At 37.5% G+C, this 26,933-nt stretch overlaps 1 protein-coding gene across 2 annotated transcripts in view; it reads right to left on the minus strand.

The window, feature by feature from the left end:
• Positions 1 to 26,933, minus strand: part of if (inflated) — a 691,187-nt gene that overhangs the window by 93,782 nt on the left and 570,472 nt on the right. Inside the window, exons 7-8 of one of the 2 annotated variants that reach the window (XM_067142032.2) lie at positions 16,427 to 16,483; positions 4,682 to 4,857 (exon numbers count right to left, since the gene is read on the minus strand). In XM_067142032.2, coding sequence (XP_066998133.2) covers positions 4,682 to 4,857; positions 16,427 to 16,483 — 233 coding nt within the window. The remainder of the gene's footprint in view (positions 1 to 4,681; positions 4,858 to 16,426; positions 16,484 to 26,933) is intronic. The other variant, XM_067142033.2, reaches the window with a different exon arrangement.

Consider the following 26,933-nt stretch of genomic DNA (forward strand, 5'->3'; position numbering starts at 1 on the left):
AGCGCTGCAAGTGCAATGAACCATGTGAACATTGTATGCCTGTTAAACTATGTATTCAGTTCTTTTAAATTGTAACGCAGTAATCACAAAACTTGGAAATAATTTATACATGTTTTAAAAACACAATTAAATACTAATCTGCAGTTGCATTGTAATCGCATGAGGGATAAAAAGATTGAAGGTAAACATTTAAACGCTATGTATGAGTATGCACTGATTAAACAATTACATACTCACCATTAATGTGGCAGTCAGTCCCCTTCAAGATATTCAATCTGCTGTGAATGATAATGGAAATTAAGAAAAAATGTTTGAAACACAATAGCTTCTTGCACCAGCTACATTTGAGTAAAGAAAGCTGATCACAATTATTATTGTCCTCCATAAGGAATTAGCAAGTACCAGTTCCTTTTCTAATACAATAGGTGCTATTTTCAAAAGTTTCATTCGTGCTAATTGGGCCTGCCAATTTCCACCCATGTCGATGTGACAAACGGAAGCGTGGTGAAAATTCAGGATTGTTGATCAATGACATGCATTTGATAATAATGCATTTGATAATAATGTTACGCTGTTGCAAGTTCACATCGACACTACTTAACACAAAGAAATCACAGATATGTCTGGCCATTATTTTGAACATTTGGAAAAAAATGCCTGTCTAATGGTTGTAATTTAGAAGTTGTTTTTGCTGGAATGATTTGCACTTTTAACTTTTCAGGTTCATAGTTATTTAATGAAAGTACGTCATGATTATCTTTGTGCATGGAATAGTATTCCTCACAAACAGTCCTGCCCCACACTATGCCCTTGCCTTTTTAAACACCCATCTCCTATTACTCCCTCATTATCTCCCCTTACCTGAATATCATTAACTCTTGACACATTCAGATATATCATTAACTCTTGACACATTCAGATGCATCCTCTTTGCTGCCTCAGCCAAGTCTACTTTCCGTCCTTCATAAGCACCATTAATATCGATAGCTCCCCTTCGAATTCCATTTCATTCACTAAATTGTTCCCAAGGAGTTCCTCACCTGTGAAATGCGAGTGGGACTCCATTACTCCCATAGGTCCGAGGCTTGCTTAAAATATCTGAGAGTGCTTGATGAAAATTCTGTGAAGCAGGATGCTACCCTTACTTGCACACAGTCCCAGTGAGGATCTCACCTCTTAACAGGTTAGGGACCACCGGTGGATTGCATAGTCCTAGCTGCCTGAAGGTAAGGAGGGCCATGACTCAGAATATGTCAGAGATGCCCACTCAAATTCCATATTAAATAGTATTCAGACTCTCAGGACCACTTACTAAGGCACTCAGATGTTGCTCATGGTCGACGAACTAGGGCACGAGTACAGTAACACCACAAAAAATAAATAAATAAATAAATAAATAATAAACAAAAACACCTGAAACATATTTTAGCCCTCTTTTCCACAAGAAGTTGTCCTTACAACAAAATAACGATAGATATGGGTTGTACAAACTTTCTTCATTTCCCAGTTTCCAAAACGTGTTTAAGCTTCTGAGAAAGTATTCACCCTTATTCAGAGCTCCAGTAATATTCAGGTAATGATGATTAATTGACACAAATACATGAAAATAATAAAATAATAAAATAATAATGATAACCTAATAATAGCCAACGGCCGTAGCCATGTTGAAACACCGGATCCCGTGAGATCTCTGAAGTTAAGCAACATTGGGCGTGGTCAGGAGTTGGATGGGTTGCCAGCACTGTTGGTAGGGGGTAAGGGAATGGAGGAGCGGAAAGGAACTGGCCACCCTACCGCACGTAAACTCCGGCTCAGGAACACCTCTGCGGAGGTTCAGACCTGCCTTCGGGCAGAATAACCCTTACCTTACCTAACTAATAATAAAAAATCAAATAGCAATGCAGGACAAATAAAATTGAGTTAGAAACAAGAAGGCAATAAAATGCTGAAAATGACGAAATAATGGTTGAAATTGAAGAAGATGACCTAATAATAATAATGATAATCTTTTCTTCTTTTTTCTACCACTTTTCCCACACCTGTGAAGTCGAGGGTGCGAACTGTGTCGCACATGTGGATTTGGCCCTGTTTTAGGGCAGGATGTCCTTCTTGATGCCAACCCTATATGGAGGGATGTAATCACTATTGCATGTTACTGTGGTGGTTGGTAGTGTAGTGTGTTGTGTGAATATGAGGAGGAAAGTGTTGGGACAAACACAAACACCCAGTTCCTGGGCCAGAAGAATTAATCAGAGGCGATTAAAATCTCCGACCCGGCAGAGAATTGAACCTGAGACCCTCTGAACTGAAGGCCTCAATGCTGACCATTCAGCCAATGAATCAGATAATAATAATAATAATAATAATAATAATAATAATAATAATAATAATAATAATAATAATAATAATAATAATAATACAGAATTTGCACAATGTCCATGGAATAATTAATTTTCACAGAACTTTCTTAGAGAGGAGCTGCGTTGGTTACACCACAGTACGTGTTATCTGACACATGGCCGTCCGCATAGTTCACACAGACACAGAATATCCAGGACGTGGAACTTCCTCATGCTACACACACTATGGTGAAACCCATGAACCGCAAAGTGGGTCACTACATGTTGCAGCTCGTAGTTTGAGTCCATCCAGTCAGATGACATCATTGCGTCGGTCGCATAGAAATCGCCCCATATTTCCATCCATTCCTCTTGCAGCTCATACAATAATATTGTTGATAGGCCTCAGTAGATGGCAGGTGCAACTGCATGCGGAGTTCTTCAATGTAGTATTCCTGTCAGGCCAGGACATACACCAGGTGGGAAGGGGTGAATTTTGAGAGATTCATAGCCTATTTCAAATACCTTGCTTTTACACTTTCTAACAGTTTAAAGTCTTTCTTCTTCAGGTGGTCCCATATACATTCCAAAGCATACGAAAATACATATTCTGAAATCTGGGGGCCATGATCAGAATTTATACAATCATGCTCAGAAATTAAGGATAATGCCGATACATGGTGAAACAATGCTATGGTGGGCAGTTTCCGGTTTTAAATCACCTCGGTGTATGACCATGCGGTGCATTTGACCTGCGGTCGTCGCATGGTGGCGCTGGCAGCAGTCCCAATACTCAGAGGTGCGTTGGTGCATGTCAGAGTACGGTACAGCGAGTAAGTGTGCAGATGTTTTCAGACGTGCTAATGGTGACTGTGTGGTGAGAATGACTCAACGAACACATATTGATGACGTTATGAGGGGTAAAATAATAATAGGGCGACTGGAGGCTGGTCAAACACAGCAGGTCGTAGCATGGGCCCTCCGTGTTCCACAAAGTGTGATCTCAAGATTATGGCAACGATTCCAGGGGACAGGAAACGTGTCCAGGCGCTACAGTACGGGACGTCCGCAGTGTACAACACCACAAGAAGACCGATGTCTCACCATCAGTGCCCGCAGACGGCCACGGAGTACTGCAGGTAGCCTTGCTCGGGACCTTGCCACAGCCACTGGAACAGTTGTCTCCAGACACACCGTCTACAGACGACTGAAGAGACATGTTTTATTCGACCAGAGACCTGCAAGGTGCATTCCACTGACCCCTGTTCACAGGAGAGCCCGTAAAGCCTGGTGTCAAGAACACAGTACATGGTCATTGGAACAGTGGCCCCAGATTATGTTCATGGACGAGTCCAGGTATAGTCTGAACTGTGATTCTCGCCGGGTTCTCATCTGGCGTGAACCAGGAACCAGATACCAACCCCGTAATATCCTTGAAAGGGACCTGTATGGAGGTAGTGGTTTTATGGTGTGGTGTGGGATTATGATTGGTGCATGTACACCCCTGCATGTCTTTGACAGAGGAACTGTAACAGGTCAGGTGTATCGGGACGTCATTTTGCACCAGTATGTCCGCCTTTTCAGGGGTGCAGTGGGTCCCACCTTCCTCCTGATGGGTGATAACGCACGGCCCCACCGAGCTGCCATCGTGGAGGAGTACCGTGAAATAGAAGATATCAGGCGAATGGAATGGCCTGACTGTTCTCCAGACCTAAACCTCATCGAGCACGTCTGGGATGCTCTCGGTCAACGTATCGCTGCACGTCTTCAAACCCCTAGGACACTTCAGGAGCTCCGACAGGCACTGGTGCAAGAATGGGAGGCTATACTCCAGCAGCTGCTCGACCACCTGATCCAGAGTATGCCAACCCATTGTGCGGCCTGTGTACGTATGCATGGTGATCATATCCCATATTGATGTTGGGGTACCTGCGCAGGAAACAGTGGTGTTTTGTAGCACATGTGTTTTGGGATGGTTTTCTCAACTTATCACCAATACCGTGAACTTACAGGTATGTTTCGATTGTGTTCACTATGTGCCTATTTTATTAGCGCCAGTTTTGTGTAGTGCCACATTGTGTGGCACCACAATCTGCAATTATCCTTCATTTATGAGCACGAGTGTATATAAGTGAGCAACTTCTTTGATGAGTCAATTAAAAGACGAAATGTCATCAAAATGTGGGCCCAGCTAATTAGTGATAAATTTTATGAATAGTTGTTCATACAGTATTGCAGGACGTAGAGGGAAAAGTACACATATAATAATTTCTAATACAAGAGACACTTGTAAGTATGAGAAAGCGAGTCAATTTTAATTACGATGCAGTAAGCTGCATTACCTTTCCTACCAGTTGATTACCACGGGGTCTACCAACAGCAGCACTGGTACTGCCATCACCAGCAAAGTTCCCTACAGCAACAGAATATCCAAGATATGAATCATCATCAGTGGCTGGTCCTTCACCAGTGCTGTAAACTTCAGGACGCCTATGAAGATTCTGAGAGTAAATCTGTCCTGAAAGAATACAAATTTAAACATAAATCTTCTATAATATTCTAACTTTATGGAATATGTGATCCATCAATTTGAAGAAATGTTAATGAAAGGATTTTAAAAGAACTTCATTTTTCATACAAATTATTTTTGAAGGATTACAGATTTTAAAGAATTTAGATTTTTTTTCAATAATACCATGCCATTCTAAAAACCAGAACCTTCATGGAAAAGCAGCTTCATTTTCTATGCGCTACATTAACAATTTAATGAAGGAAGAATATAATTTAAAAATCAGCTTAGGAAAATCAGATAGAAAAGAGGCATGGAATGAGATTACATTTAATTCCTCAATATAACAAGTTTTAATTTTGATATATCATAAATGTTGTGTTTCTTACAAAATATCACAAAAAGTACAAGAATACAGTACACTCTGGTTAGTACTCCACTGTTATCAATATTATTTTTTTTAATTATGGGTAAGCAAAACCAAAACCTTTATTCCAGTTAAGAATGAGTATCACCATTAAAAAATAAGCATGGGAAGTCTTAGTAAACCCTTGTTACATTCCAACCACAATTATTATGTAGTTCAAAATTCTTACAGATGTCATCCACCCGCCACCATCAGTAAGAAACTTCTGTAATTCAAAAAAGTTATATTACTTAACACCTAATACCTGTAAAAACCACAATTTACCACATTAATCTATTTGTTAATTTATTAGCATGGAGAGCTTGAAGGTTTATGAAAAAGATAAGATTAAGACCACTGTGATGAATGAAAAGTATTCAAATTTTTGAACAGTATAAAATTACATTTTATGTAGTAATTTAACTAATTTTTGTAAGTCAGACAGTATAAAAACAGAGATATACTTAAATTTTTAGGTCTGCATTTACTTATCCTTAATCATTTTACTTTCATAGCTCTCTGGAATATGAAGAACACACAGAAAACTTTGATCATCAAGTATCTTCTTCATTTGATTGTATCCAGAACCAAATGCACCCAATATGTACAAATACCTTATCAATTTTAAGGATAATACCTATAGGAACAGGTAAATGGCTTACAACAGGACTAACCTGAAATAAATGTCAGGTTTTATTATATCACAAGGAAGTAATGTTCTAGAACACCCTAACTTTCATTAGTTCTGGCTGAAAGGTGAAAGCTTGCTGATACTCAAGTAAAGACAACTGCTGAGTAGATTGATCAATTAGGTTAGTTACTTTACAAAACATATAATCTTCTTCTCCTTCTCCCTTTCATCATCACTGGTGGGAAGAAAGATTACCTTATGCTTACAGCTCTCTAATCCTAAATTAAGGCTGGCTTTGAATTAAAATCAGAAGTTGGCTTAGTGGCATGCATTTAGTATCAACTGGTGCTCATGGACACTACTCTGGCATATGGAGAAGCCACCACTAAACCTTAGTAGAATTGACCATGGTAGAGCAAGACAAAAGTCAACATGATTCAAACGTAAAATTCGAAATAGTTCTTCCATATTTTATCTCCATGTATGAAGGCAGAAGAATCTTCATTACAAGATCAATTACTTCATTATATTATATATTGTAATTTTATTTTATGTTTTATATAGGTATAATATTTTACTGGTAATTACATTACTGTGGTTTGGTTGACATTAACTGATCTGATTTATGACAAACAGCAGTATCTTTCCTCAACTACTGGTTTCCTCCTATTTCCTCCTTACCCATTCTCCTTTTTCCCACCAACCATCTTTTAGCAATAGAAAGGTGTCTGTCCATCTAAGAACTTTCTGTTCTCTTCTTTAATGACAAATGATCAATTAAATATTTTGAACTATGTCAGAATAATTCTTTGAGTATATTCTTGGTTATTTTCTTGTGTAGTAAGTTGCTCTTTTGCTTTTGTTTACCTTCCTAGAGCAAAATACACAACTGATACACAAATCATCTAGACTGAACACTACACAAGGTAATGAAAATTGAAGGTCAGACTCGTAACAGAAATAATGATTATACTCTGAAGACAAAATACGAATTAGAAGAAATATTGAAAGGGAAATGTATATGAAGACATATCTAATTCTAGCAAACCAAATCTTCTAATGTGTGTTGAAAGAGAATATCTTACCTAATGGTTTTGATATGTGAATGTTCCAGCATAAGCTAAGAGAGAATTTTGAAATGAATCTTGGACTGAACTAATTTCGTAGCAGTATCTCCCACCAGTTCAGCAAGAGGAAGACTAACTCAATCTAAAACCTACACTTTCAGACAACACAGACTTCTCCAAACAAATTCAGAGAGTCAGTGAGGATGTATTTTTAACTTATGTGTTTGTCATTAGACATAAGTCAGATTGTTCTCTGCTCTCTTCTTTGAGTTTAATCATATACCAAATGATATTGAATCCATTTTATTTGACTTAAGCATCTTCCTTAACTTTTCTGTATGCTTCATTCAAGCATAATTAAGATTAACATTTTATGTACATATTGCATCCTAATAGACCACTAACTTCAAATAAAATCATATAAAGCAACTCCAGCTCACGCCATACCACGCTACGACATCCCACATCAATCTAATAAGCCCATCACATGTGTTGGGAAGCTGAAACAAGTCACAGTCCTTTTTACCTGTTGGAGTCACTACGACCTGCTCAGGAGGCATGTAAGGCATGAACACTGTTGCATTCACCGAGTACAGCTGCCCTACAAGGAATAACACAACAGGTATGGAAATAAATTGTCTTTTCCTGTATTATGTACATTAAGTGTGGATAAACTCATTTCCTTTCCAAGCTGGAAGTCCTCTCCATTTAGGATATTACAGAATTTCTTTCTGTTATAAGAGAAGAAAACCAGCACACATGAGATATACCATACTGAAGAAATAAATTTACAGCTTAACTCAGATTACACTGGAGTTTGAAATAAAATAGTTTAGTGGCATCAAGGGAAGAACTTCTCTGATTGAAAATATTACTTGGGAAAGGAACAAGGAAGAGGGGGAGAGAGAGGTATTCCTTTAATCAAACAGAAATTAAAAAAATGTTAAGATAATAACAAATTCCAACTTGTACGTTTTTAAGATGATAACCGATAAACATATATAAAGTTAATGTACAACAGAAGATTTAGAATGCTGGTAAAATAAAGTCACAGAATCCAACTAAAATATTATCATCCCTTAAGTTCACATTCCTCACATTCAACAATACAAAATATAGTGTGGAAAAAGGCATTACTAAGAGGATCCAACCCCTCGCAGAATTGTTGAGCCAGAGAACTACAAAGGGAAATATAGCTTACATACGGAAAAATTGGAGCTAAATAACAGTGCAAAAAGGAAACAAATAACTCACAGAAAATATGGAATATGAAGCAACAATTTCTACTGAGGCACCTACAGTAGCAGTATTTGATTTGTTTAAAAATCTCGAACAAAAAATCCAGGCACGTATAATTTGTAAATGTTGAACAAGAATAAAATACATTCCTTCTCATCATTACTCGCTAAGAACAGCTCTTCACGTATCCTGGTACTTGTCACCACCACTGAATACAAGAGCAGAGAAAACCTACATTTCCATAAGCTCATAAAATTTTCAATATTAAAAAAAAAAAAGTATTTTGAATAATTCAAAAGTATGAAATTTTAAAAAATCAAGTGTTCTGTAAAAGATAGATTGATGGCAGGAGAAATAATGTTATCAAAATTTTTAAAATGTAGTAGCTATCCTAGAAGAAACAACATAAGAACTATAGGAGCACAACTTATCACTTCAAAAATCTCACACGCATCAGCTAGAATTGTACTTGTGGCCCCATTGGTGAGAGGCCAATGATCACGTCATTCGTCCATCATACATCCATGTAACAGTTTCCGTTCTTGGTTGGTTACCAGTTATATTTAAAACAAGCTATGTAAGTAGCTAAGGTTGCTACAGAGCAGTTTGACATCTCAAAAATTTCTTTGTGTTTATTTTGATTATTTAAACTATATTTAGTTTATTTGCCAGGTTGAACCATGTTGTTGTTGTCTGTACATCACGTACAGTTTGCCGACCAAAATTTCTGATGAAACTATCAGTGATTGCTGTCTTAAGCAATTTTATAATAAAGCATTACGTCACTGGTTAGTGGAACAGTACAGTTTCCTGGATTATTTGTAAAGTACTGACCTTGTTGCACAGAATGTTGTTTACATGAATAATGTGCATGATTAAGCAGTCAGGATGCTGTATATTCTGAACTAAAACATACCCAGTTGTGCAGTCCAATTCAGATCATTAAATTAAGTATTCATACAGTGAACATTTCTTGCATCAAAGTTTTTTCCTTTCAATTGGCTTTACATCGCACTGACACAGGTCTTATGGTGAACATGGGACAGGAAAGGGCTAGAAATGAGAAAGAAGTGGCCATGACCTTAATTAAGGTACAGTCCCAGCATTTGCCTCGTGTGAAAATGGGGAGCCTTGGAAAACCATTTTCAGTGCTCTCGACAGTGGAGTTCAAACCCACTATCTCCCAAGTGCAAGCTCACAGCTGCGCACCAACTCGCTCGGTGAATCAAAGTTTTTAAAAATACATATTTTGTAATAGTCAATCTTTAAAAGAAGAAAAGGCCATAGAAATAATAATAATATACATAGTTCCTATGGAGAATTATGACATTTTTTACAACTTTAAATGTACTTTTTTTTAAATTTATATAGTTACGTGCCAGCCAGTGGCAGCCCCTTTTGGTACTTCCAGGAAGGGGCTGGTGACTCAGTCGACCTGGAATCTCCCACCCGGCTTGTGGGGTGGGTCTCACTTAGTTTACAAAAGGAGTATATTTATTACCCCACCTATTCAATACAATTAGTACCACGTTATGTGATTAAATAAAACATAGAAAATCTAAATTATATGGGGACATGTTTTGCTCTTCTTTTATTGGGCATCATCAGCCTTATTAATTTAATATTAAAACATTGTTTAGAGGACATTGACATTTATAATTTGTAAAAATTGAACTGTGATTTCGTATGGTATTAGCACTAAGGAATAGTAGTTATAAAATATGATGTTGGGACATTCTAAAAACAGCAATTTTATATGACACAAATTTTCTTTTGGACAAAATTATAAAAACAGCAATTTTATATGACAAATTTTCTTTTGGACAAGATTTTAAATTTGTTTACAATGATTTTAACATGTGTTGTACATGTCATGTCCCAACATCATATTTTATAACTACTATTCCTTAGTGTTAGTACCATAAGAAATCACAGTTCAATTTTTACAAATTATAAATGTCAATGTCCTCTAAACAATGTTTGTTTTAAGATTAAATTAATAAGGCTGATGATGCCCAATAACAGAAGGGCGAAACATGTCCCCATAAAATTCATATTTTCTAATGTTGATTTAACCACATAACGTGGTACTAATTGTATTGAATAGGTGGGGTAATAAATATACTCCTTTTGTAAAGTAAGCGAGATCGCTGTTTTCAATACAGAACAAAAATGAGAGCAATGGTTTGTAATTTGTAATTGTGGGGTGGGGCCGGCCTTTCCATGTACTGTTCTTGTCGGCCAGCTTACCTACGAGTTCCTTGGAGATTCAACGGGAATGTTCTGCCTCTAGTGACATTGCGAAATTTCTGGGCCAAATCACGCGACCTATACAAAAAAGGGAGGCTAGCCGCCGAGTCAGTCAATGTTGGACTCTAAGTCAGTGTGACACTCAGTGAGTTGAGGTTCAGTGGCTGGGCTGAGGGGGACAGAGGTGTTGGCTGTCGCTAGTGTCCCACCAAAGTCTGAACCAGGAGCAGTGGTTTTGGTGTCGGAGTGTCCAGTGAGTAGCTGCATGGGAGACAGCGTACGGGACAGAAGACTGTGTGTGTGTGTGTGTGTGTGTGTGTGTGTGTGTGTGTGTGTGTGTGTGTGTGTGTGTGTGTGTGTGTGTGTGCGCGCATGCGCCTCTGTGCTTAAAATTGTTTTCCTTTTTTTAGTAACTACAGAACTATGCTCTGTAACTGATATTGAAGTCACAGTTCTAATAATTTATTTGAATACAACCCACAAAAATATACCAAAAAAATTACATCAAAAACTTTTCAAATAAAGTTTGAAAAATATCAAACCAAACAACTGATAAGCCTGGTGTAAGTATACCATGTTATTACCTTCGCGCAAAGAGAGCTTGTATGAAAATGAATTGACTGATTGTTACTACATCAAGTTATCGTTGGAATTATAAATTGTTGTTGAATAAATGTGTGAGAAAAGTTAAATGATAAGCAAATTTTGTGCATAATACGATCTCACGTATACTACACATCAAGGAAGTATCATTTTCTAACTAAAATGATATTTTGGAATCAATTTTCATTGCTGTAATTATTTTTGAATGATTTGGTGCTTGTCATTTGCGAGGAGCATGTCGCGGTGTTGCAAGGGATGGCAAGCAGTGCTGTGTTACATTCAACAAAGTTACAACAACTGCTGTCAGATGCAACCGAATGGCAATTAATCTACGTACAACACAAACTATTTTGTCGTGATCAGGTTGCCTGACCATTTCCATGCAGAGTGACATTTATGTTTATTTCGAGGAGTTTGTGGGGCTCATTACAGGCCCTGGTGGCCCTATCGTTACGCCCTTGTCTCCAGAGCTGAATATTAAAAAATATGACATAGACCACCTAGCAGAAAAAGTAAAAGAAAGTGCAGGTAAACTGACCTTGATATGGTAACCATAAGATATGATATGACTTCCCATACAATACAGTCATGTATCAAATCGATAAAATATAAATTTATTCTCCCCAATGCATCATACAGGGTAGCCCACATAAGTATTTCACCTCAAATATCTTCCAACTAGTTGACAATAGTGATAAGCGGTTTTCACCTAGGTCAATTAGGGGCACATGAACGAACGTGCAATGCGTGTCCCATGACTTTATAATCATCAGGGTAGCAACACAAAGTTTCTTTTCTTTAGTGGAACTATACCTTTTTTGTCGCATACTTAGTTGGTTGTAGGCAGCCACATTCAGTGATGCAAGTATTTCAGTTAACACTGTCAAAGTTTTCATATTTGGCATCATCACAAGTTAGTAATACTAGTTAAGAACTTCAGACAAATCTCATATTTTAATTTAGAATATTTTAAGAGTTGAAGATGGCTCTTAGGTGCTGAAACATGTACTGTGCCTTTAGTAAATATAATTGATCACCAAGAGTGATTGTAATGCTGTATTGTTTTGTTGGATCTCCCCAACCGTTATAAACAAGTTAGTAGCCTGAATGTCAAGAAATCAAGGGCTATGTGCGACTCATACCTTTTGTTGATGTCACCGGGGAAAGTGAACATACAAACCACGCCTGATATATCACCCTTATAATGTCTTCAAGATTAAGGATGTTGGTATATGAGACCTAAAAGGAGTCCGAGTGCTGCACCAATGGTGAGAAGGTGACGTTGCAGAGAAGAGAGGACTTCCTTCTGAAAGACTGCACTGGAACTATGAATATCTTGACCTTGCTCATTGATAATACAGTATACACATTTAAAAGCAAGATTACACTATCTCCTTTTCCACAGAAATCCCTTTATATTCCCTAAGATCTTAGTTGTAACAGCCTGTCTCTAATAGAATCACTATCCTTCATCATATACAGTAATGAAGAAAGCACAAGGAATTACATTTACCTGAGAACTATTTTACTTACTTATAATTACAGATTACTTTTTCAACAAAGTATGCAGTAAAGGGAATCACTTTTCCTTTTTTTTTTTTTTTTTGAACTTTCTGAATGATATTTTTTCCATAATTATTTTAGTTTTCAATCGATTGATCAATCAATCAACATTGATCTGCATTTAAGGCTGTCGCCCAGGTGGAAAATTTCCTATGAATTGTTTACCTAGTCTTCTGTTAAATGATTTCAAAAAACATGAAAATTTATCAAACATTTCCCTCGATAAATAATTCCATTTCCTAACTACATTCTTATAAACAAATACAATGTATTTCCTTCAATTTGTGCTCTTGAATTACAACTTTATCCTCATATTAAGATCTTTCCCACCTTAAAAGCTCCAATCAAGCTTATTAACACTGTACTAATGTCATTTCACACCATCTCTCTGCTGCGAGATCAGAACATACCGCTTAGTCAAGAAGCTTGTCTCCTTACTCCAAAGTATTTCTAGTCCAAAGTTCGCAACATTTTTTCAACACTACTCTTTCGTCGGAAATCACCCAATCGTCCAATAATACTGCCTTGCGGGACCCCATGCTTAACCGTTGCAGGATCAGATAATACTTCACGTACCAATACTTAAATTCTCTGAATTCTACTTTCTAGAAATTTAGCCATACATTCAACCACTCTTGTCTAGTCCAATGGCCCTCATTTTCGTCAGTAGTCTCCCATGAGCTACCTTATCAAAAGCTTTGGACAGGTTAATAGTAATACAGTCCATTTGATATCCTGTATCTAAAATATTTGCCATATCTTGCTGGAATCCTACAAGCTGAGCATCACTACACTAGTCTTTCCTAAACCCGAACTGCCCTCTATCAAAACCAGTTAGTAATTTTGCAAACATGTCTAATATAAGCAGAAAGAATGCTTTCCCACAACTTACAAGCAACACATGTCATGCTGACTAGCCTGTAATTACGCAGTTAATCTTTAGGACCCTACTATAGCAACTACTACTATAGCAACTCTTCATTCATTTGGTATTGTTCATTCATGCAAACGGTATTCACAGAAGTACTTTAAAAATACCGGTAGTACTATTTCCCAACCCATTGCCTTTAGTATATCCCCCAGATATCTTATAAATCACAGTTACTTTTCTAGCTTTCAACATTTGTATCTCTCTCTTTTTTTTTTTGGTAAATGTCTTGATTATAGTAAGTAACTGCCAGTATTAGTCACCTCCTCTACCTGAACATTGTCCTTATATCCAACTACTGCTGACTGTTAACTTCTATCTTCTCTAAGTTCTCACATAATTATACACTTCCAGTGTTCATTGATGATCCCAAGAATGTCCTTCCTGGTTCCTGTTTCTGCCTTAAACTATCTATACATACCCTTCCATTTTCTTATCATTCCAAATAATTTTCCATTTACAGATTTTACAAAATAATTGCATGAAATAAATTTCAGTTTGGATCTGTATTGACAATTATGTTATATAAGTTGAAAAACTAGTACGTTGGTTCCACCTGGTCAATACCTGTAAGTTTATTTACAATTCAAAGTTGTAAAAATATCATAGGCCTATTCAAATAAAAGGAATTGTTTCAGCTGTATTAGGCCATCTTCATCTGTCTACAATTAACTTAAAATCAATATACTAAAATTTACAAAACATGAATCAAAATCACACTCATATTATATACTTAATTCATAAGTACCGTATAGGTATCATATGAGTGTGAATTTTATTGATGTTCTGTAACTTAATATATTAATTTTAAGTTAATTGTAGACAGCTGAAAATGGCCTAATGCAGCCGAAACATGTCCTGTTGTTTTAATAGGATGTTTTACAACTTCAAATTGGAAATAAACATATAGGTACTACCTAGGTGGAACTAATATACTAGTTTTTCATCTTATATAACAAAATCATTGGTTCTTAAATTTACCGAGCGGAGTGGCCGCATGTTTATGCGTCATGGCTATGGAGCCAAACTCTGCATTCGGGAGACGCAGGGGTTCGAACCGCACCATCGGCTATCCTGAGAATATTGTTCTGTGGTTCACCATTTTCACTTCCAGACAAATGCCGGGACACTTCCTATTTATAGGCAACAGCCGAATCCTTCCACCTCCTTACCCAATTTCACTCACTGTCATTCATTTCGTCATTAGTTCCTATTGTGAGGTTAGCATCAGGTAAAAATCATATCATATAAATTCATCTCACCTCATCCCCTATCCTGCACCAAAGAACGGGACTAAGGGGAAGATACTCATAAAACTGGTTCCTAAAATTCTCGTCACTAAGCTTCGATCTCTTGGGGAAAAGTACACATTTGCATTTACTGAAATGATGTCTTACAGGGGCACTTAAGGAATATCTGTGTTTTTAATTTTAAGAACATCCCCAGCAGTGACTGATGTTGTAGGATAAGTCTGATGTCTTTGGAAGTAGTGGAGTGGTAAGAAAGTATCTCATCCAGCACTTTGTGAAGCTACTGGTTTTACTGTAGTAGAGCTGAGAAAGTTATCTTCACCATCACTTAATTCTTTTCCTGTTTCTGCTTCCATGCGACATATATCAATTACTGGAATATAACGATTACAATTTTATTTCAAGTAGTAAATTATGAGTAAAAATTACATTTTATTAAAAGTACCAGTTACAAGTAAAAATTATGAAAACAGTATTCATTACAGTTAATTCAATTAGTTTTACTCATTTACTTCCCAAATCTGATCATATACTAAATTGCATTGAAGAAGAAGATTTTCATTTTTACATTCTATGAACAATGAGGTTTACTTCCATTAAAATCAACAATATATTTGATAAAGAAGTAGAAAAATCCAAAATGGTTAGCTGCCCTTGCATACGTTTTTTAAACAATATTTCAATAATGCAGTATAATTTAAGTGTCTATTATTTATTAATATTTTTCAGGATTCCCCTAAAGAGGCAACTATCTTTGAATGGAAACATTTAATTCATTGGTAATGTGTTGTACTATACAAATGGTGATTTACAATTTGGAGAGAGTCCCTAAGAATATTAGTGGCAATTCCAAAACTCCAAAAGGTGTTCACACAGAATTTAGGTATCAATCATCGAACACCGAAAAGAAGTCCAATCACCTTCCAATTTTAGAACGGGGTGTTGTATTTCTCCTCCTGATGTTTAAAATACAGTTCGTAGTGTCTTTTCAGCAGCAGCCCCTTCTGCTTATGTATTTCCTCCTTCAAACATCAAAACTGGATCGATAACGAAGCCAACATTCTTCTTTCTGTTAACTCCTATGATGTCAGCATGCTTAAGGGAGCTCCCAGATTAAATACACGGCACTTCTTCAAATACTTGGAACTTGCACGATTTTTTGAAGGGAGGAGAATTTTATGCGATTCTCATGTGTGATGAGTAACAGTTAGTAGCAGAAATAGACACCATTCACAATTATTATTCAGTTAGAAATCTTTTCCCCAGGGAATATGCAATTTATACAGTATTAGAAGAAAAAGCTTAAAATTGATTTTTTAAATCTATACAGCCTACTTTAGTAGCTTGAGTTTAATGTGTTGCAATGAACTGTTACTTAGCATTAAAGATTGAATCATTAAGGATAATAAGTGCAAAACCTTGGTGGAAAAACTCTGCAATTTCACTTTAAATGAAATAAAAGGAGTATGGTGGGGGAAACACCTTATAATCATGACGTTATGGGGCTCAGGCCATGCACTTAGGAATTAAGTCACGGGGTCAACAGCAGTGTTATGAGCTCCTTGTAGAAGGACTGAAACAACCCAGGCCAGAGAAAAGCTGAAACAGGGAGTGCAGAAAGGAGGTGAGGTCACTCATTACCTGGGAAAGGCCATTCAGCCCTATCACTTGCTGATGAAGCCATGGAGAACAGCTGCCCTACAAGGAACAACACACCAGACAAACATGTTTAATATACACAGTAAGAGGTTTCAAACACCTTTCTCCAGATTTATAAGACTGGCAGCCCAATACCAACTGAAATTTGGTCGAATATCTGCCATCTACAGCATGGATATATACTGCTGAAAATGGCACAGAAAAACATGAAAATAATAATCACAACAAGTTTATTCAAATCCACAGAGCATTATAATGTATTAACCAAGAATTTCACCTAAAGAGAGAAATAACGAAATATTCACGACAAATGCTACAGATCCAGCTGTAAAGGAATTACAGATTTAAATAATTTGCCATTAGAGATCTACTCACTAAAAATGTCGATTTACCACCATTCACGGCTCCAGCAAAGACAAAGTTTTCTGCATCTTCAATTTGTTTCCTTCAAAGTTTAATTTGAATCCCTGGACATCAGATGCTATACACAAACCTGTGTAACTAAAAAAAATTAATAGATGTTTCCATTAGCTGAATATCACATAGCCAATCACGTCAAAAAATTGTACGGTAATCCCTTTTGAAGAAAAATATTCCAAATTGTAGTTTTTAAAAATCGAGTATGATAAAACATTACCACTACACATGAACGCCACTCACTGCACATTGAAACTTACAAATTAATAAAACAGATTATTTCCTGTAAAACATACTCGTATATATGTTTTTAAATTTAAGGTGAGAAGGACTGGTTACATAATTATGCTTCAGTTGTTCATTAGCGTGTGGCAGCAGCAAACACATGTAACTAGAGTGCGGGGTTTGCTTGTGCATTATAATATGAAAGAATGAGATGGAATTCTAATATATATATATGAAGTAACTTGTCCTGACTGACTGACTGACTGACTGACTGACTGACTGACTGACTGACTGACTGACTGATTCATCATCGCCGAGCCAAAACTACTGGACATAAAGAAATGAAATTTTGGGGATACATTCATATTAAGATGTAGGTGCTCGCTAAGAGAGGATTTTTGGATATTCCGTTGCTAAAGGGGTGAAAAGGGGGGTGACATTTTAAAATGAGTATACCTATATCTCAAAACTTATAAAGTTTACAGATGTAAAAAATGGTATTTAGAATCTTCTTTAAAAATAAGGAAACACAATTTTTTTTGTTTTCAGAAAATCCCAATAGGAGGGGTGAAAAAGGGTGAAAAATTGGTTGAATGCCTTTAACAGGATACTGGTACTTATATCTCAGAAACTGAAGATATTACAGACCTGAAAATTGGTAATTTTGATCTCTTTTAAAATAAAGGAACACGTCTTTTTTTGTTTTAGAAAAATCCACGTAATGGGAGGGTGAAACGGGGGTGAATTTTTAAAATGAGTGTATCTATATCTCAAAACTTTTAAAGTTTATAGATGTAAAAATTGGTATTTAAAATCTCCTTTAAAAATAAAGGAACACGCATTTTTTGTTTTCTGTGAATCCCAATAGGAGGGGTCTAAAACGATGAATAATGGGTTGAATGCCTTTAATGAGGATACATATATCTCAGAAACTGCAGATATTACAGAACTGAAAATTTGCATATGGGATCTCATTTAAAAATAAAGAAACACGTATTTTATTTTATTTTTTAGAAAATCCAATTAATGGTGGTTAGACAGGAGTGACAAATTGGGGTAAATTTTTTGAAAGACTATATCTACAGAATATCTGAGAAACGTAAAATGTTACAGATGTAAAAAGTGGGTATTTGGAATCTCCTGTAAATGTAAAGAAACATGGGTGATTTGTTTTTGGAAACTCCACTTAAGGGGAACTAAAAGGGGTGAAATTTTAAAATGAGAATTTCTACAGTATATCTCAAAAAGCTTAACATGTTACAGAAGTGAAAAAAGTTATTTTTATCTCTATTAAAAAGAAAGAAACATATATTTTTAGTTTTTGGAAATACCACTTGGGTGGAAGGGGGGGGATGAACATAACTGAAAATGGTGTTGAATTCTTTTAATTAGGCTACTGATATCTCAAAAATGAAGATGTTACAGACGTGAAATTTGATATTTGGAATCTGCTTTAAAAGTAAAGAAACACGTATTCTCGGAAAAACCAATGAAGGGGGGAGGGGTGAAAGAATTGAAAAATTAATTGACTTAATACATACATCTAATTAAAACTAAAGTTGTTACAGACGTGAAAATTGGTATTTGTATCTGCTTTAAAAACAAAAAAAACGCGTTCTGGGGGGGGAATCATCTTGGGGGGCGGGAGTGAAAAGGAGTTGAATTCCTTTCGTGAGGATACATAAATCGAAAAGTGAAAAAGTTAGAGTCGTGATAATTGGTATTTAGAAGATTCTTTACTATTAAAGTAACAAGTATTTTTTGCCGGAAAATTCACTTGGTGGTGGTGGGGGGGAAAGTGTGGAAGGAAATGAAAAAAGTGAATTATTTTTATGGGGATACTTATATCTAAAAACTGAAGGTAATAGACGTCAACATTGGTGTTTGGAATCTCCTTTAAATATAAAGAAACACGCCTTCTTTTAATTTTTTTTGGGGGGGGGGAGGAAATAAAATTAACGGCGGTGGGGTGTAAAAGGAGGTGAGACCAATTGATTTTACTGTTCATAATGTACTTATAAGGAGCCTCCGTTGCTCAGGCGGCAGCACGCCGGCCTCTCACAGCTGGGTTCCGTGGTTCAAATCCCGGTCACTCGATGTGACATTCGTGCTGGACAAAACGGAGGCGGGACAGGTTTTTCTACGGATACTCGGGTTTTCCCTGTCATCATTCCAGCAACACTGTCCAATGTTTCATTTAATTTGTCATTCATCGATCATTGCCCCAGAGGAGTGCTTCGGCAGCCAGCACAGTTCCTATTGTCGCCGCTAGATGGGGCTTTATTCATTCCATTCCTGACCCTGTCGAATGACTGGAAACAGGCTGTATATTTTCGATGTACTTATTCTGATCATAAACCGATCATTTTTAATCTTTCCTGGGTTCGTTTTCAACAGCCATCTTTCCCTCCGGAGAACGTTCTTAGATTACAGTAGATTCTCCTGGCATATAAATAAAAATTTAAACACGTTTGAAATAAACGATATGAATGAGATTGACCGTCAAATTACTCACCTCTATAATAAGGTCAATAATGCACGGACGTATGTCATTCGTATCGCCAGAAATCCCGCACACTTGCCTACGCGCGACAATGGTGCTTGTCACATTGTCAACAATGACAGTGGCAGCAGATGTAATTTACCGCCAAGTAGCGGTCTTGCATCTTGCTGTGGGGACCAGAACATCTATAATAATAATAATAATAATAATAATAATAATAATAATAATAATAATAATAATAATAATAATAATAATAATAATAATATTCTGGGCCGTCGTCAAATGTGCGGACCGCGCTGGAAACGGGACCTGGACGTGTAATGACTAAGAATGCAGTCCGGCCGCGGGTTCATTACCGCCAAGGCACCCAAGACGACACCACGCCGGATCTCCTGAAGGATTTGATCCATATTAAAAATGTTTATAGGAAAAGATGGCAAAGATTTAGGGACCCAACTGACCGGGTGGAATACCTGGACCTAGCTCGGGAAGTACGAAATTAATTGCTGGAATGAACGATTGAAAAATGGGAGGAAACTTGCCGTAATCTATTAGAAAACGAGTCAGATCGCGAATTTCGGCGGATTACATATCTAAAACAATAAGCATTCAATCAATAATTTCAGTATAATACCGTAGCGAAGCACGGGTATCTTGCTAGTATTAATATTTGTATATACACACACTGAGTGGCCCACTTAAAACTTTCACCACAAATATATCTAGAACAACAAGAGATGTTGAAAACTGACTTTCACGGGCATGAGGGCAGGGAAGGGGCTAATTAAAGTAAATACTATGAGCCGGTCTAAAACGTAAGAAAATATTTTCAACATAAACTTACATTTCTTTAAATGACACCCTGTATTATTTCTTGTGCAATCGTTAACATGAAAAATCTCATGAGGAATGGAGTTTGTTTCATCGCAATAGGTCAATTTAATCCTGAGGTATTGCGACGTGAAGTTGACGCTTGAGATAAACGAAACGCGCAGCATTTGCACATCCCGAGATTCAAGCGCGAACCTCACGTTCCTCTCAATCGCGATATGATTGCCGTACTACCATGCGAGAGGCGCTGTAATTGATGTCATTTGCACTGTTATCAAGAGGGATGAAAATAAGAACAGGGTTTCCTGCCACAGCAAAAGGATATGTAAATAACGGCTTCTCTCTTGCGTGTTTTATTTACCTACACAGAACAGTACTCAGCTTGTACTACTTCAGAATGTACACAGTTCGTACAGCAAGGTTACGTGTTTGTGTGTTAATGAGAAGTTTGTTTGTTTTGTACGTACTATTGTAGAATCATACGTTTATGTCATTACTTCACCATGTACAAAATTTCAATTGTAATGTAGTAATTAAAATGTTCAGTAACATGCCCTGTACTTGTCATGTAACATTATGTAATTGACGTACAATTACGTACAATAAACCAGAATTTTCCCCCCCTCTGCTAGATCCTTGGTCAGCAATTGATTTTTTTTTCTATTTGCTTTACGTCGCACCGACACAGATATGTCTTACGGCGACGATGGAATAGGAAAGGCCTAGGAATTGGAGGGAAGCGGCCGTGGCCTTAATTAAGGTACAGCCCCGGCATTTGGCTGGTGTGCAAATGGGAAACCACGGAAAACCATTTTCAGGGCTGCCGACAGTGGGGCTCGAACCCACTATCTCCCGATTACTGGATACTGGCCGCACTTAAGCGACTACAGCTATCGAGCTCGGTATTGATTTTGTAATATCCCGACCGGTGATATTCAATTTCGTTACGGTTATGTCCATTCTAGTGGAGATCAATAGAACACGAACGAGCAAACCCTTTCTTTATTTTCCATTGTGTGTGACTGGAAATACGTATTGTTTCAAGCCTCTTCATAACAGTGCAAATAACCGGCCCCGGTGTAAGAAAGCCGAGAATAACAGCCGAGACGATTCGTCCTGCTGACCACACGACTACAGCTCATAATCTGCATGCCTTTGGGCTGAGCAGCGGTCGCTTGGTAGGTCATGGCCTTTCGGGGCTGTTGCGCCACATTTTTTTGGTCGTTCCGAACGATGTGCTCTTGGCATCGGTTAGCCGCTGCTGACGCACTTTGGACGTCGCGTCGTACTTTGTGCATCGGTGCACCATTTTCGATACGTGTTCACAACAGCGGCACGAGAGCAGCCCACAGGCCGTACCGTTGTAGAGATGCTGGTAGTGCCTTGCCATCACAATTTTCCCTCCGTCAAACGAGGGGAGATCGGCCGCTTTCCCCCATTCTGACGCCGAAGACACTTCTTACCATCAAGCCTGTAAACCTTACTGGTATATAACATGCTACCAGCATTGCGTGTGTTACTCCCCCCCTTCTCCAGGCGCGCTGAATATTCCTGGATCGGGGATGTCAAAATACAGTGGCTCCTCGGTGTATAAAGTAGTTATAAAATAATTGATTTGGTTGATATTGAACCTATTTTGTTTGGAATCAATTTATTTTATATGCCTCTAGTATACCGTGTGTTCATTTCAACACTTTCCACCCTGAATACGGTTCTTATTTTTATTTCATTTGTTGTTCAGGAAAAACAAGTCAATTTCATTTTTGAGGGAGAGAATCGGAAGTTGCTTTACGTCACACCGACACAGATAGGTCTTATGGCGACGATGGGACAGGAAAGGAAGCGGCCGTGGCCTTAAGGTACAACCCCAGCATTTGCCTGGTGTGACAATGGGAAACCACGGAAAACCATCTTCAGGGCTGCCGACAGTGGGGGTTTGAGCCCAATACCTCCCGAATGCTGGATACTGGCTACACTTAAGTGACTGCAGCTATCGAGCTCGGTACGGGTGTATATATATATATATTTGTTCTAAGTGGAAAGTTTTGAAATGAACGCACGGTGTGTATATTACATGTTAGTATTGGTGTAAGGTTAATTTGTTCAAGTATAAACACAAATGCAACGGGCAAGCATTAATGTTATCGTCAGCATGGCGCCCGCTACAGAACGTCGGTTGGAGGGGCACTCTGTTATGACGTCAGAAACATTGAGTTGAAACTACCTGCTCGATATCGACTTTGAAAGCTACGATTTATAAATTATCGCATTGTTTCGAAACTATCAAATGTATGTTCACCTTTACTGCTTGTAACTGTGACGGATGATAATATGAAGGACAGTACAACGAACTCATTAAGGTACAAGAACGAATAATATCCAGTCTAAACGTTGTAACTTTTTTTGATGATAATAAATATATAAATAAATAAAATCATGAATAAAATATATAAATAAAATTACTCAAAAACTTAATAAAATTAATAAGCATAATTAACCGAAATGTCCGTAGTATGGGCGCCAGAGTTCACCAGAATGGATCCCTCGAATTTAGATAAGAGCATGATAAACTTTATATCCCAGGGCGTGTACACAATGCTGCGTACTGGTACATCTGCTGAAGGCCTTACCTAACCTCCTGAAAACGACTAATTAGGTAGGAACTGCACCTAGGTTCATCAATAACACTGATTCTAAAATAGCTAACTATATTCTTAACAAATTCCGTGCATGAACACCTCATCAACATACAACATTATACATATAATACACACATAAAATATTGCTGGAAGACTCCATATTTACAACAACAACAACAACAACAATAATAATGAAAATCGTGGGAAAACGAAAGCGAGAATTAAGTTACCATTTGTAAATAGTCCGATGAACAATGTACATGTATGAAGATAAATACCCTTCACTGTCTCTATATCAATTCGACTTACCGATTCTCATAATCGGCAGTTATCACATCACACAGATACTGTACCTTGTACTACTGTGTTCACATATTTTAACACTTGTAAAGATATATACACACGTTTGTCGATCCTCAACATGAATTATGGAAAGTCTGAGATAGCTTTCACCAACATATAATGCTAGGCCGCCACAAGTGCTACCATACTTAATGCGCAAGCACTTCTCCACAATCAGGCACTTTCCACAAACATAACAAGACTACGCTCCACGAACGTTTGAAGTCCAGTCCATTGCAGCCGTGTCACTCCAGTACCGTGTATCAGCACCACTTCCTTCCCGTACAGTGCGTCAGTTGTTGTAGTTATCTTCCTTCTCGTTCCTTTACAGTCACCTCTACAATCACCCTTACAATGTTCCTTACAATTTCTCTTACAATGTTCCTTACAATGTCCTAATCTCCAGGTTGCCGCCGTATCATCAACCTTTATAGACATCAACATCCCCCTCCTCTCAGATGATACGTCTGGATTGGTGCTTGCCCACCAATCATGAGTGATCTCTAGTCAAGACCAAGCCCTGAACTTCTCCTTGCTTCCAAGAGAATAACAAACACTCGGGAGTTTTACATGAATCACCAAACTTCCCTGGTACAACAACAAGCTTATCTCATCAGGCTGGGATATATACATGAGTAATGGAATTTCCTGACACAAGTACATCACAACAGACACTGGGGTAGCCATATGACTCATTCAAATTACCAGAGTTATTACAGCAATGTTTTCCCACTCGTGCAAAACAAATTACTCATACCTACATATGTGGATATCTTCCAGCTTACCAATATAAATGGCAAAATATACAAATGAAATAATAATAATAATAATAATAAAAATCGAATACTGACAATAATATCTATAACTTCTACATATAATTCGGGGGTGTGATATATGTACTATCACAACGTTCTTCAGCTTAGCCCAGTTAGACACCCAGGCACATGTTTTGTTTTAGCTGGAGGGTTTAAAGACTCTTCCTGACGCATCGCAATTCTTGAAATGAAAGTCCTGTTCCAGGATCAACCGGGATTCAAACTTCAGTCTTCCGGGTAGGAAGCCAGCAGCAAAGCCACTGAGGTAATCGCGGCTCCCGAACACACTACTGTTCGTTGATGAATTGCGATTTGAGGAAATTACTGAAGAGGAGTCCAAGAACAGCCTGATGTAGTAAATGTGAAGGTAGAAGAATGGAGAATGAGATCAGTACGGAGAAATACTAGACAAATGTGATGGCAAGAGAAAAGGGAGAAGGGAGGTGAACAATAGAAACTGGAGATAATAACACTGAATTGTGGGAGGTTTCAAGTGAATTAAAGGAGAATTCAAGGTTAGATATGAGAATCAACATGAGGATATAACAAGCGTTTTCTGGCTTAGCGTTTGTAACTCCAGTGGAAGAATGATATAAAAAAGCTGTAGAAGTACTGCACAAGGTGTATTACTTATCTATAGTGACATAAGGAGCTATATATTAGTAATAATTGTGTGTGAATATTATGGCAACTCCCCGATGAGGAAGGGGAAAGCATCTACTGTGTATGGGAAATGCTTGGTTTCTTCAAGGATACTGTTGTGTGCAGGGTGAAAGTCGCAGGAATGCTGGGGACAGTACAGACACAAGTCCCCTAGCCAAGGAGATTAAACATTTACGATTAAAATCCCAAGACTCAGGGCCTGTACTACGACAGCCAGATAAAAGTGCGGTATAAATTTATTTGGCAGTTTGGACATTTATCTGGAAGTTCGGTTCAAACCGCGTACTACGACTTTCGTTTATGTGCAATCTGGGAAAATATTCTCGAGTATAGCTATGCCGAAGTTGGAGAGGCTGTTAACGCTCTTATCTGGGACTTTAGCTCTTATCGGGGACGCTGCTGTAAAGAATCAAGATGGCTACTCATGAAGATGAATCTATATCTGCATGATGCTGTGCGAAATTAAGTTGTTACAATGTAATTTATGTATATATTTATAAAGTATGTCATGCTTCCTGTCCAGCTATCACAGAATTCTTAAAAATTTTCCAAGCTAGTAAGTTGTTGCTACTGAGTATATCTGTAGTACACAAGCAGTCAATCGCATACTTCATAGGTAGCCGTGGTCGTTAGGGCATCAGAGTTTGCTATTAAGCAGTTTTCCGCGCGTTCGAGTCCCAATAGTCTAACATTTTTTTACCTTGTAAATGGTCGTCGGTAGGGTACTAGAGGTGATAGTACACATTTCCTAATCATTAAAATGCGTGTCAAAAGCGTGGGTTCTATTCCAAATCTATCCGCGACGCACATGTGGAGTAAAGGTATACGACTTTGTTCATGGCGATTCGTCCGTCGAATGAGGATGTTAAGGAGGTTATATTTATTTTACTTCATAACAACTTGCTACAAAAGTATTTACGCTAAAGTGAGATAAATGCTTGCCAGTTACTATTCTCACATTGTATTGAAAAGAAAGAAACTAACTACTTATTCAATGAGCAAACAGTAAATTGAATTAATAATAAAATTAATGATCCCACGCTGCATCAGTAGCATTAATTACGAATATAAACTTTACTTTCGTCGTAACGCACAACCTCGTAAATAGTACTAGACAAAAAAGATACATAACCTGAATCTTTACTTTTGCGTCCAGGTTACATTTTCAGTCTTTTTATTTTCTATAACAGTTTCAATTTCGTTATACAGTTAATTAATTTTAACATTCCTTCGTATGTGTATATTTCAGTCCTAATTCTGTTTTTGACCTGGACTTCCACATTATAGCTTAATAAGAGTCTGATATTGGATTCTAGTAATACAATTTCAAAAGGAATAGAGCTAAATAAACGAAAACACCAGGGAACACGTATACCACCGCGCTAAATTTCACTATATTTTCAGTAACCTTATTACCAACCCAATAAAAATGTTACTACATCTTCCGCATTACAATCCCGCCATTAAAATCCGTTGGTAGTACGCAAGAAAATATTTAACTTCTAGTTTGCAAAACTGCAGCCTACGTATCTAGCTGTTTATCTGACAGTCGTAGTACAGGCCCTTAGTCGGCAATTGAACGCGGGACCCGAAGGCCAGGAAACGAACCCGTCAGCCATGGAGCAGGACATATAAAGAACCGTGAAATGCCTAATGATGGGGGATAAATGAGTACAAGCAGTGGACGTGGAATTTATGAAAAATATGTTTCAGAAGAAATAGGAAAAATTAAGATATGTGGCAAAGAAATAGAAGTTCATAAAAATAGAAAGTTTTGAATAAACTGTTTGAACACATTAAAATAATGATTTGAATACTGAGAGAATGAAGAGATATTGAAGAATAACTTTCTATGTCCGTATGTTGTTAGGAATTTAAGTGACGTTGACCTGATTTCATTTGTGTGCTTATATTGGATGAAATAGGCCCCAGCTGGCGAGATGTAATGCTTACACTGCACTATGTCTTCTGGTATGGACTAGAGAAATTTGTTACTTTCATTGACCTGTCTCAGTCTCATGCTTAGCTTTGACAATATGAAAGTGACCGAGGTA

The sequence above is a fragment of the Anabrus simplex genome, chromosome 2, assembly GCF_040414725.1.
Source record: "Anabrus simplex isolate iqAnaSimp1 chromosome 2, ASM4041472v1, whole genome shotgun sequence".
Classification (NCBI taxonomy): Eukaryota; Metazoa; Arthropoda; class Insecta; order Orthoptera; family Tettigoniidae; genus Anabrus; species Anabrus simplex.